This window comes from Monodon monoceros, unplaced genomic scaffold (assembly GCF_005190385.1).
Source record: "Monodon monoceros isolate NGI ecotype Baffin Bay Population unplaced genomic scaffold, NGI_Narwhal_1 Super_Scaffold_15, whole genome shotgun sequence".
In the NCBI taxonomy this organism is placed as follows: domain Eukaryota; kingdom Metazoa; phylum Chordata; class Mammalia; order Artiodactyla; family Monodontidae; genus Monodon; species Monodon monoceros.
Window position 1 is genome coordinate 67,313,771 of NW_021703771.1, and position 13,274 is coordinate 67,327,044.

The 13,274-nt window shown below is 35.3% G+C and overlaps 1 protein-coding gene across 1 annotated transcript in view; it reads right to left on the reverse strand.

Annotated features, from left to right (window-relative positions):
* The window catches only part of LOC114895911 (basic proline-rich protein-like), a 62,595-nt gene extending 61,961 nt beyond the window's left edge, over positions 1–634 (reverse strand). The window contains exon 1 of the mRNA XM_029223543.1: positions 581–634. Coding sequence (XP_029079376.1) covers positions 581–634 — 54 coding nt within the window. The remainder of the gene's footprint in view (positions 1–580) is intronic.
* Between the last annotated feature and the right edge of the window lie 12,640 nt (positions 635–13,274).

Consider the following 13,274-nt stretch of genomic DNA (forward strand, 5'->3'; position numbering starts at 1 on the left):
ATTGACTACAAAGGTACATAAGGGAATTTTTGGGTTTGACAGATGTTCTATGTTTTGATCGTGGTGGTTGTTACATGGCCATCTATATCTCTCAAAACTCACCAAACTGTACTGTTAAAATAGGTACATATTATTGTATATAAATTACTTCTCAAGAAAGGTGATTTTTAAAGCAGAATATCAGTGGCATAATTATATGATGAAATTGAATTCTAACGTAGCACTTATCTTTTAAGGCTTTAAAGTCAGAAGGTCTTGAAGTCAACATTCACTAACCCTGTGATCTTACAGCAAGTGACTTCAACTTTCTTAACTTCTTCCTTATCTTAAAAATATCGATACTGCCTCACAGGATTGTTACTACTAAAAGTACTTCAAATTCTATGTAAAATTATTTTTCAACCCATTTTTATGCATTGAAAATAATTCTTTACTTAATTTTCATATAATTTCAGATTTATAAAATAATCATTCTCCATATACCTTCACTCAGATTCCCCAAGAGTTAACATCATGTATAACCAAGAGATAAAAATAAAGAAATTAACATTGGTCAGTACAATCATTGAATCTTACTCACATTTTTATCAGTTATCCTTCGAATGTCATTCTTCTTGTCCAGGATCCAATTCATGATCTCCTGTGACACTTAGTTGCCACATATTCCTAGTTTCCTTTAATCTGGAACTGTCCCTCAATCTTTCTTTGTCTTTCACGCCCTCGACACTTTTGAAGAGTGCTGGTCAGTTATTTTTTTAAAATGTTACTAAATCTAGGGTTATCTGATATTTTCTCAAGATTAAACTCAGGTTATTTATTTTGGGTAAAAATTCCACAGAAATGTTATTGTGTCCTCTTCACTGTAACACATCAGCAGACACTTGCTGTTGTTTATCGTCTCATTACTGGTAATGTTAACTTTGATTAGTTGGTTAAGATGATATCTTCCAGGTTTCCTCACTGTGGTTACTATTTTCCCATTTCAATCAATAAGTAATTTGTAGAGAGATACTTTGAGACTACATAAATATCCCATTTCTCATCATATTTTTCACCCAGTAATTTTGGCATCTATCGCTGATTCTTGCCTGAAACATTTATTACCGTGTTTGTTGCCAAGTGATGATTTTCTGTTTCCACGCTTCCTTCTCTATTTGTTAGTTGGAACTCTAGCATGAGGAAGAGCTTTCCACTCTCTCCACTTATTTATTTGTTTCAATTATCTATTTACATCAGTATGCATCCATGGCTTGTTATTTTAGCCTATAGATTTTAATCCATTGTAATCATTATTAATTCATTCACTTTTCACTCAAATTGTCCCAGATTTGACCATTGAAATTCCATTCAGATTGACTCCTGTATATTTCTGACATTGCCCCATCACTTTTAGGCACCTCCTTGTTTTCTGGTACCACAACATATTTATCTTGCACTTTTTTGGTCTCAGTCCTGGAGCCAGACATTTCTCTATGGAACACTGTCTTCTTTCATTAGGCAATAATTTAACATTCTATTAATGAAAATGAAAACTCATGTTCCACCTCTTTAATCAATCTTAAAATATGAGCCTCAAAAATGGAATGAATAATAGATGGTAGTAGAAAGATGAGAAAAGACATGTGGAAACTTGGGTTTTCATCAAGTGATTGGCTTTAAAATCAAAATTGTTGTTGGCTTTCAGTCTTAGCAGTTGAAACATGCTTTGGGATTTTACATACTATCCAACTGATACTGGAGTCAGAAGGTGAGGATGGGTTGGGAAGAGTGTGAAGTGCCATTCAAGATCTTGCTGGTGCTACACAGAACGCCTCAAACATGGATCATAAGCAGGACTGTAGAGCTAATATTCGAGACATCATAAAATTCTGGGCTCAGAGCACGGCAAAGAGGAACTAAGTTTAGAGGGTCAATGAATGAGCCATTTGTTGTCCCAAATGACTTACTAGTTAGGCAATAACACAAAAAAGCCTGGCTGAGCTCTGGGTGAAGTTCAACAACCTGTCTATGTGGGAATCCCAAAGAGTAACTTCAGTCTCTTCTGCACTGAGAAATGGGATTGAGACCCTAAAAGACATTCTCCGTTGGAATTTCTGGGAAAAAGGGAAATTCAGTCACAATTTTAGAGAAATGACTATCATATGGACCATTTCACTTGGTAGAAGTTTTCAAAATGACTCTCCTGAATTTTTAATCAATCTTCAAACATCATATATCTTTTCAACACAAGAGTGAAAATTAATATGATTAGCATGTAACTGGCATAACGATACTTGAAGAGTAGCCCACATCCTGAAGCTACTCAGGTAAAATTCCAGGCTTTTATAAAAATGGAAAAAAATCCTCAGAAAGTGTACACTGCCACATTTTCCCACCCAAGTTGGCATAAATAGAGAGAGAGAGAGAGCGAGCGCAGAGTCCTGACATTTTTTTCAGGGGTACATTGTATCCCTTTCTACATTTCCATATCTTTCCTCTAGTCTGTTTTTCTTGAACTACTTTAATTTTTTTTTTTTTTTTTAAAGTAGAGATGGAAGGAATCTCCTCTATCCCCATCCCAGTCAGGTTGGAGTTAATGGAGCCATGCCAGGGACAAAGAACTCACCAGGCCCCTGAATTGTGCTGATAGCAACTCCTTTTAAGTGGAAAAGCCTAAGAAATCTGTAAGGGGACCAAGAGTGTGCTAATGTGGGTCTTTTCCTGGGTTTTTCTCCACGTAGGATGTCATTTTCTGCTTCATAAAGTAGTCATGTGAGCTGCTGTCCCTCATTCCACCCTAGAAGATGGCCTTGAATAGCCTGGAGAAGTCAGGCGGCAAAGGAGTTCCCTCTCTGGAATGTCGAGCAAGTACATTTTTACCTGATGCTGTAACCCTGGATTCATCCTTGGCTCTGAAATCTTCTCCCACGTGGTCTGCAAATCAACTTATCCTCATCCCACTACGCCTGCTTACTCCACGGCCTCATCTGTTGATTGTTTGTAATGGTAACATCTGTTGCTTATCTGCCTTTTAGGAGGTTGTGGAGATGAGTGAGGTAATATGTGTGAAAGTGAAAGGAAAGCACTTCAGCTCACCCTTTGCCAGGGGTAGAGTGTCACTGAACACATCATTTTTCCATAATGCCTCCTGATTTAATAATAGAAGGTGTCCTTTTACATATAGGAAAACATAATTACCAAAGAATGAAGAGACTTAGTGGAAACACAATTGAAGATGCAAATAATCCAAATTTAGGATGCAAATTTCCAAATTTTACAAGGGCTATATTTAAAACACTGTTATCTCCCTACTCCATGGAATACATAAGAAATGTGTATTAACACATGTAAGATCCAGCTTCCTAGTTACACCAAATTGCGGCTTTCTAGACTCTAAAGCACAACGCACAGTATTTCTTCTCATGGTGGAATGCATTTAATTAAGAGTAAGGCTATGGTCAAACCATTTGAAAATAACTTTATTGAATTTACGTTCATATCACAGCCTATTTCTAAGCATGATTAAATTTTTAAAAATAATATGCATATTTTCTGGTTTAAAAAGTAATATTTTTTTGTTTTGTACTAATAAACCCCTAAAGAAAGTTAAAAAAAAAAGTAATATAGAATCTATGTAAACCTCGAAAATGTAGAAAAAATGTAATGTAAAAAATGTGAAGTGTAACACAATAAAAATAAAAATCACTGTTAAAGACAACCACTATTATAATTTTGGTTAGTAAATCCCCTCCAATTTTTTTCTTTCTGTTTTTTGAGGTGTAATTGACACATGCCATTGTGTAAGTTTAAAGTGTATAGCATGTTGATTTGATACATTTATATATTGCAATATGATTGCCACCCAAAACTTTTCTGTCCATGTATTATACTTTTATATATTTTACAATTACATTGTATTATACAATTACATTTATTATATATAATTATATAGATTTATATAATATAATGTATGTGTGTTATATATCAATGTATTATAGAATATTATATATTACTATCTATCATACACTATTAATATTATATATCAATAATAATTATTTTATTTAAAAATCAGATGGCTCCTAATTTGAAAAAAACTCCTTCTTACATTTATTATGAAACTTTTCCTGTGAACTTATACAACCTGAGTTTTAATGACTGTGAAATATTCTATTGGATGATTATACCATAATTTATGTAAACATTTCACAATACTTAGGTAAATAACATATTGTTGGGACATGGATTCTTTTTTTTATATTATTAACAGTGGTCAAATTAGTGTTCATATATTTGAATCTTTACGCATATCCGTAATTTTCCCCATAGAATAAATATAAATAGGCGAAATATGTACGTATTCAAGTTCAAAAGTTTTTGTCACATATCTCCATATTGACTGTAGAAAGTTTGCCTCAAGTTACACCCTTCAGGCCCTGTTTCCCTATTTGTTTATTCTATTAGGATTGCATCTGGCTACAGACAACATAAAAATCTGACCACAGTGGTTTTCAAAAGTAAGAGGTCTAATTGTCTCAGGCCACAAAAAGCCAGGAGTCAAGGTCTGCCTGGTACAGGTGCTCAATGATATCATCAGAAAGCCTGTCTTCTTCTGATGTTCAGTTTTGCCAGATTTGGCATTTGGTTTGCATCCCCTGGGTTGAAAGATGGCTGTTGCGCTTACGGGCATGTGTCAGTAATGCTGATTCAAAGAAGGAAGTGCACAAAGCTTTCTCTTTGTGAACCATTATCATTTGTTCAGGAAGGGCCTCCCCAGGGACATCTACCTGCATCCCATCACAGCACACCCCTTGCTACCAGGATAGGTGATTATTTTAGACTTCCTAATTCCTGATTCTATAATAGGGAAAGGTAGCACGAGGGGTTTTGAATATTGTGGAGTAGTCAGACTCAGGGCTTGCAACATATGGTACATCTATTTGAAGTTTTTTAAAACATAATGCTAAAATTACTCTCCCCCCTGAACACTTGAACCAAAATACACATATTTCGATATATGTGTTGTTCATATTTTTTTGCATTTTTTTTTTACTGGAGTATAGTTGCTTTACAATGTTGTGTTACAGTTGTTTCTAACTGTACAGCAAAGTGAATCAGCTATATGTATACACATATCCCCTCTTTTTGGATTTCCTTCCCGTTTAGGTCATTGCAGAGCACTGGGTAGAGTTTCCGGTGCTATACAGTAGGTTCCCATTAGTTATGTATTTTATACATAGTATCAATAGTGTATATATGTCAATCCCCATCTCCCAATTCATTCCACCCCCCCGCTTCCCCCTTGGTATCCATACCTTTGTTCTCTACATCTGTGTCTCTATTTCTGCTTTTCTTTTTTTTTTTTTTTTGCGGTACGCAGGCCTCTCACTGTTGTGGCCTCTCCCGTTGCAGAGCACAGGCTCTGGACGCACAGGCTCAGCGGCCATGGACCACGGGCCCAGGCACTTCGCGGCATGTGGGATCTTCCCTGACCGGGGCACGAACCCGTGTCCCCTGCATCAGCAGGCGGACTCTCAACCACCGCGCCACCAGGGAAGCCCTCTGCTTTTCAAATAAGATAATCTACACCATTTTTTTTAGATTCCACATATATGTGTTAGTATATGATATTTTTCTCTCTCTGACTTACTTCACTCTGTATGACAGTCTCTATATACAGTTTAATATCATCTTTCCATTTAATATTATTTCATATGCATTCTCCTCTGCCATTATACTTCTGAAAACTTGACAAAAAATGGCTGCCTAACATGATGATTTTATTCTTATTTTCCCCAATTTCCCCTAACTTTTTTGCTATCTTGATTAATTCTGTTTTGAACAGCTCTACGTGTAATTTTTAGTCTGAATCTTGGATTATTAGAGTTCTATGAATGAGGACTTCTATCTACTTTGATGTTGTGGTCTAGTACTATTTTTTTTAATTAAAAATTTTTTTTAGTTTATTTTTAAATGAACTTTTTATTCTAGAATATTTTTAGATTTATAGGAAAATTGTAAAGATTGTAAGAAGGTTCCCATAAACCTTGTACCCATTTTCCCCAGCTGTCAAAACCTGACATTAGTAGAGTACATTTGTCACAACTAATGAGTCAACGTTGGTACATTATTATTTACTAATGTCCACACTTTATTCAGATGTCCTTAGATTCTACCTATTGTCCTTTTTCTGTTCCAGGATCCCATCCAGGATATCATTTATTAACATGTCTCCTAAGGATCCTCCACACTGTGGCACTTTCTCAGACTTGCCTTGCTTTTCACGGTCTTAACAGTTTTGAGGAATACTGGTCAAGTACTTTGTAAAATATCCCTCAAATTGTACCTTTATGATATTTTCCTCATGACTAGACAGGGGTTATGAATTTGGGAGAGGAAGAACACAGAGGTGGAGTATTATTTTTATCATCTCATATCAAAGGTACCTGCTACCAACGTGACTTATCACTCATAATGTTAAGTTTGATCTCTTGGCTGAGGTAGTGTCCTTAAGCCTTCTCCACTGTGGGGTCACTCTTTCCCCCTCTTTCCATCCTGTACTCTGTGGAAGGGTGCTACTATGAGTAGCCCATACTTAAGGGTTGGACGTTATTCTCCACCTCCTTGAGAAGGCAGTATCTAATGTAAACTGTTTGGAATTCTTCTGCATGTGCAGTTATTTATTCATTCATTTATTTACGCCAGTAAGAAACTCATGGATATTTGTTAAATACTTTGGATTATAATTCAATACTACATTATATCTTTTCTTGCTCAAATGGTTCCAGCTTTGGCCACTGGGAGCTCTTTCTGTTGGCTCCTGTTTCCCTTTGGCATACTTCCATCTTTGGTTTTGTTGTTGCTGTGGAACACTTCCCTACTTTATGACACTACAAAATGCTTCAGGCTTATCTTGTGTATTGCCTGCTCCAGACCTAGAATCAGTCATTTCTCCAAAAAGCCTGGTTCCTTTTTCTGGAGAATAGAATTAGAAACTAGGATCTGGACACTGGGTTTGTTTAGTACTTTACATCTTGTAATCATGAACATATTTTCTCCAATTTTAATCTTGTTCTCATTATTTATATATTCATTATTTATATATTCTAACCCTATTCTTTGTGTCCTTTTCTTTTTAATTTTTTTATTTTTTGCCATGGCTCACAGGCCCAGCCGCTCCACGGCATGTGGGATCTTCCCGGACCGGGGCACGAACCTGTGTCCCCTGCATCGGCAGGCGGACTCTCAACCACTGCGCCACCAGGGAAGCCCCTGTGTCCTTTTCTTGATAGAAATAAAGCAAGGGTGTTTCCAAACATACGTTAGGTTTCTTCTAATTTTAATATGAGTAAGGGTGATACATGGATATTTGCTTGCTGACAGAGGCCTTTTCAAACTTCCTGAGGTCCACCTGAAGTTCCCAGCCTCAGCCTTCTGATCACCCTTTACAAGCCCTGTGAACTTGCACAGGAGGGAGGAGAAGGTCCGCTCTCTCATTCTGCATCACCTCAGTAAACCCAGCCATAAAAAGGCACTTCTGTTGTAGTTTCTCTTCCTTCACACCTCCCACTAAATACCCCCAAGATTCTGCCTCTGAAAAATAAATTTTATATAGCAAAGTAACAACTGAGCAAAATACACCCTGATTTGAAGCTCCATTTTGTACCATTCCATTTTAAACACCATTTTTGTGAAATGACAAAACAAGAAGAACAGATTTAAGAAACATGAGGAGCCCCACTCATTTTTATGCAGGCATTATAGTCATCATACAGTGACAGAGGCCACTGGCATCAGAGCTAAAAGAAGAACAGAGAAGTAGTGTAATGGGGAATCCATCAATCACATTCACAGCAAATTGCATACTAATCATTTATCTATTATTTATCATACAGATAAGTGTATCCTGTCTAGACTGCAGAAGCACTTAAATACAAAGGTGCCAATAATTACAAATAGAGAATAACTTTATTGAATACTAATAGACATTAATTATAAATTAAAACGAATGGAATATAAGGAAAAATACCTTCTAGATTGTGTTTATTGACACAGCCTACTCTATGAAATTGTTCAAGGAATTATGGTTTATGTTAGCTGCTGAATCTGATTTTGGAAATTAGGTGAAAAAAGTACTTGTTCAGATTTTTCAAATAAACATACTTGCTAGAAAAAGGATCCTAAAAATGAGTAGATTTTTAATTTACATAACCAGTGGTTTTGGTGTTTCCAGATATTCTTATTTGATTTTCAAATTTTTATTATATCAATTTTATGTCCAGTAAAAGAACTAAAGTAAATAGTTTACCTTGGTCAAATTTACCAATCATGACTTGTGTAGTGTTAAACAAGGAAAGATCTCTGTTAAAGACAATCACTATTATAATTTTGGTTAGTAAAAATCACAAAATGTAGTGTAGAATTTAACACATATTTAGATAAAGTCAGGAAATAGCCCCAAATCTTCCTAATTTTTTTTCATTCAAAAACTGAGTTTCCCCTTTTTTGCTTAGCTGTTCAGTTAAAAGAGAATTTCATTTGGACAGTGTGACCAATGGCTCACAGTGGGACAGGGCAGGCAGGGAGGAGCCAGGCCTGACAGAAGGGCCCATTCTGTCCAGTGGGAAAGCTGACCTGCATCCTAAGGCTTATAGCCTGGGTTCAGGCTCATGGGCATTTACTCAGAGAAAATTGAGTACATGGGGGACCCTGGAAATCATTACCTTCATCTAGGGAGTCCTTGGCTCGTGTGTTAGACGCCAGGGTTGAGAGTGGAGATCCATGACACGACACCAGTGTCTCAATGAATGTGTGGGTCCCAGCCACAGGAGATCCAGCTGTCCACGGATGGAATTGATTTCAGGAACAAGATTCCAATATCTGGCAGAGCATTTGCCTGGAATAAAACAAGCTCCTCATTTTCTGAGAGTATCCATATAGGTCATTTAAGAAAGGCCTTGAACTGGATTAAAGCAGCAGCCCAACTTTAGAATCAGAGGCACATAGCAAGAGTGGGTTTGGGTACAAGACCACCTTTTAAGAACATGGCACCAAAGGGAGGTTGTGACTAGGGCATGAATGCAGAAGTCAAAGTTCAGCTGAAGACACTTCATACTAGATCAAATGAAAAGCAAAGGGGTCTTGGTCTCAGCAAATCAGTTGCTGGAACAGAGCACCATGGAAAGCTTCAGGACTGATCTGCTGGACCAGAGCAGATTAAATATCGTTGACTCAGGGCTGGAATTGCTCTAGAAAATGGGAAGGCAGGAGGCGCAGCTGTGGGGAACTTGGAAGTATAGGAAGCTCAAATCTGGATACTTGACAACTAAAGGTAATGTGACATCCTGAATGGGATCCTGTGACAAAAAAAGATCATAGCTATCTGAATAATGTATGGACTTTAGTTAATTATAATGTATCAGTTGTATATTATTAGTTACAAATGTGTCATAAAATGTACAGTGTTAACAGTAAGAGAAACTGGGTCCAGGGTATCTAGCAATCTTTTGTACTATCTATGACTTTTCTTTAAATCTGAAACAATTCAAAAATAAAAGTTTAGTTTAAAAAAATCAAGCTTCTCATCATCTTCCTCTTCTTTTTTCTCTTTTTCTTGTAAACACTTTTCCTGTTCAATGAGAAAACAGCATTTCTGATTTATTTGATCCGGGTGTTTTTGTTATTATACAACTCAAAATGTCTTCCCAGTAATATGACATTTATACATATATTTTGTGTATTTCATGTACAAAAACTGGCCCATTTGCCTATGTACTACTCTCTGTACTGTGTCAAGAACAATCATATACTATGACTTCAAATGTAATAACTCATTTGAGAACATACTTTTGTTAATTTGGAAAAAGCACATTTTAAGAACAGTATTATTGAAAAACAGAATCAACTTTTGCCAATAAAGATTAGATTAAAACTTGAAATCATTCTAAATTTAACTTACTTCCTTCTTTCCTTCATCTCTCGCTTTCCTTTTTCTTTCCTCCTCTGCCTCCTTCTGTTCCTTCCTTTCCTCATTCCCATTTTCTCTATTTTTCATTTTAATAGCTTTGAAGTCCTTACTTAGATAAGTCTTCTTTGGATTCCTCCACATTCTAACATTATTTAGCAACTCCCTGTGGATTAATAACCTGGAATATATATACCATGAAGTATTCTGTTAAAATCTGCAATTATATTTGATAACTATAAACATCTAGTTCAATCCCATCTTTTGATAAAGAACTTGAGATTTAGGGTTTGGAGAGGTTGCCCAAGATGAGCTATGTAATTCCACAGATTAATAAATAGCAGAAGTGGGCCTGGATCCAGTGGTCTACCTCCCAGTCAAATGCACATTTTACTGCACAGTATTGTCTTCACTCTATAAAAATTACTCTGTTTGCAGAGTTACTCTTGAAATTTCCCTTCCTATAAGCAGAAAAACAAGTTTGTGCCAATAACTATTTGCCTGGACTTTATCATCTATTGTTCAGCAGGATGTTGTGAATCCTTTTACAGCCTAACTTTATTATCTCCCTAAAAGTAAATGCTGAGAAAAATTCATGATTCTCTTACTTAGATGAAAGGGTCAGCTAGTTAATAATTTATAAAATTAATTTACTACTGTATGGATTTCCCTCTCATCTAAACCTTTTTTACAAGTACATGTATAGGCTGAAATTGTAATAGTGTAAAGAGTGGTGTTGTTTTTCAAATTGTCTTACAGTTACACAGCTGTAAAGGAGATGAAATTTGTTAGCCGTGAAGGTGATGCTGTAAAAATATACAGTTACTTGTTCAAAGAGGCATGCTCATTTGTATATTCTGGGCTGTTCTCTAGTTTGTAGCTATAGTCTATTTGCTGCAATTTTCTCTGAGGGAATTTCTGCTTCCATCACAAATGGTCTGTGTTCCAGAAGAACTACCCAAGTTAATTTCTAATATTCTTTTTATTCCCTACAAGTCAATGTCCTGCTTCATGAAAGATATGTTTTCATGTCCTGAGGGCAATTCTTTTGCCCAAACTAGCAGCTGCCTCAGGTGGTTTTACCTGATATAGCAACTGCTGTCATCTTACTTGTCTTTCAGTGGTGGTGCATGGACCAATGGAAGAGTATTTAGAGATTTTTAAAAATGGCTCTATAGGTCAGATTATTGGTTTGGCAGGCATGGGTTTCTGGTTTTGTTGACCGGGGATCCTACCCTGCTCTAACACTTGAGTTTGGTTAGGGTTAGGTGACTCTCTGGCGCCACCCACTGGCATCCTGATCATAGGCAAATCCCTTTGGACTCTCCATCCATCAGTGCAGCAGGTAATACCCAGAAAAATCAGGGGAAGAGCAAGGTAAACATTTCTGCAAAATCTGATTCCAGAGATTTAGGACTAGCCTAAGGAATTTTCTTTCAAAATTTCTTCCCTTCAAGTATTTAAAGTTAGAGCTAAAGCACAAATTTAGCTTTGAGTTCCCATTTGTACCATATATTTCTTAATTTTCATGTTTTTCTGTTTTAGATTTTCTAATTACAAATAACATAAGCATCATTGAACCAAATCATTTAAAAGGAAGAAAACAGCGAGAGTCTCCACCCTATCCCTTAGAGAAAAGCACTCATCACACGTAGTATATATCCTTCCAGCTTTTTAACTGTGTTTATGCAAACATGTATGTAAACATACTACCAAATACTACCAAATGATACATCATAGTGTTCGTGTGTGTGTGTGTGATTTGCACTAGCTTTTTAACTTAACAATACACATTGGCCATCTTTCTATATCAATACACAGCATCATCCCACTCTTTTTAATAGCTGTGTAGTATTCCACTCTGTTATATGGAGTTATCATAATTTATTTAACCAGTCCCTCAGTCACGTACCTTTGGATTGCGTTTATGTTTTTGCTGAAGGTAACAGCATTATACATATACCTCTGATTACTTGGGACAATATTTCTGTAGGGTAAATTCCTAGAAGAGAAATTACTAAGATGAAATATTATTTCAATTTATACTTTTCCACCAAGAATGTATGAAAACACTTATTTTCTTATGGTTATACCTAATACTTTAAATTTTAATCCTTTTTATTCTTCACCAGTCTAAGTGAAATTTGCTTTCAGAAGTGAGTATCTTTTTAAAAAATGTTTCATGATCATCTGAATTCTTTTATGAATTTATGTTCATATTTTTGGGGTATTTTACATAGTAGTGTTTTCCTTTATCTCACAGATTTGACAGTTAAATTTCCCTCCTTTGCCATTTGTCTTTTATCTTTGCTTATATAGTCATTTCTGTTCATCTTTTTCTTTATGGTTTCTATCATGCTGTTATTTAGCAAGGTATTCATCACATAAAAATTATTTTCTTCTGGGACATTTATTATTTTTGTATTATGTTCTAATAAACTACAAGTCTAGATTTCATTAATCTTTTGTATATTTTTCTTGGCTGTTCTAACTTATTTATTCTTTTCCAAGTGAAATTTTAAAATAATTTTTCAAGGTTCTGAAAATGCTACATTTAGTTTTCAATTGTAGTTGCAATAACTTTATTATAATTTATCACTTTATACTCTTTCCCCAATATGGTTATGTTTATTCTTTATTTTGCTTTTTGTATTTCATTAAAGGCTGACGTCTTTCTTGTTGGATTTATTTCTAAGTATGTTTATTAGTGTTGTTAATGAGTCTTCTCTCCTGTTTCATTTTCTAACTTGTTATTGATTTTTGGTATATTACTCTTGAATTGACTGTTTCCCTGTACTTACTTTCTGTTTCTATTAATACATCAAATAATTTTCTTGGTCTTCCTCCAAGGATGTTATATAATTGTTAAGTGATTACAGTACATTTGCTCCCAATATGTATACTTTATTTCTTTTCCTTATATTCCTTCACAGGTTAGAAGTTCCAGAATACTGTTCACTGATAGTGGTATTAGCAGAAAGATTTCTTAAATTTATGACTTCAATGTAATTTTTTTCATATTTAATTATTAAGTATTATATTTGTTCTAGATTTCTGAAAAATACTCCTTATCAAGTTAAGAAAGCTTGTTTCTTTCATAGCTCACTAAGAATTTTAATCAGAAGTAATGTTGATTTAGGAGATGACCTTTTAGCATCTATTAACATTAAATTTACATATTTCCAACACTGGATACATGACATCACATATTTGTCAAACCCATAGAACTGGACAACACAAAAAGTGATCCCTAATGTAACTATGGACTTTTATTAGTAATAATGATCAATTGTAACAAAAATACCACACTAATGCAAGATATTAATAATAGGGG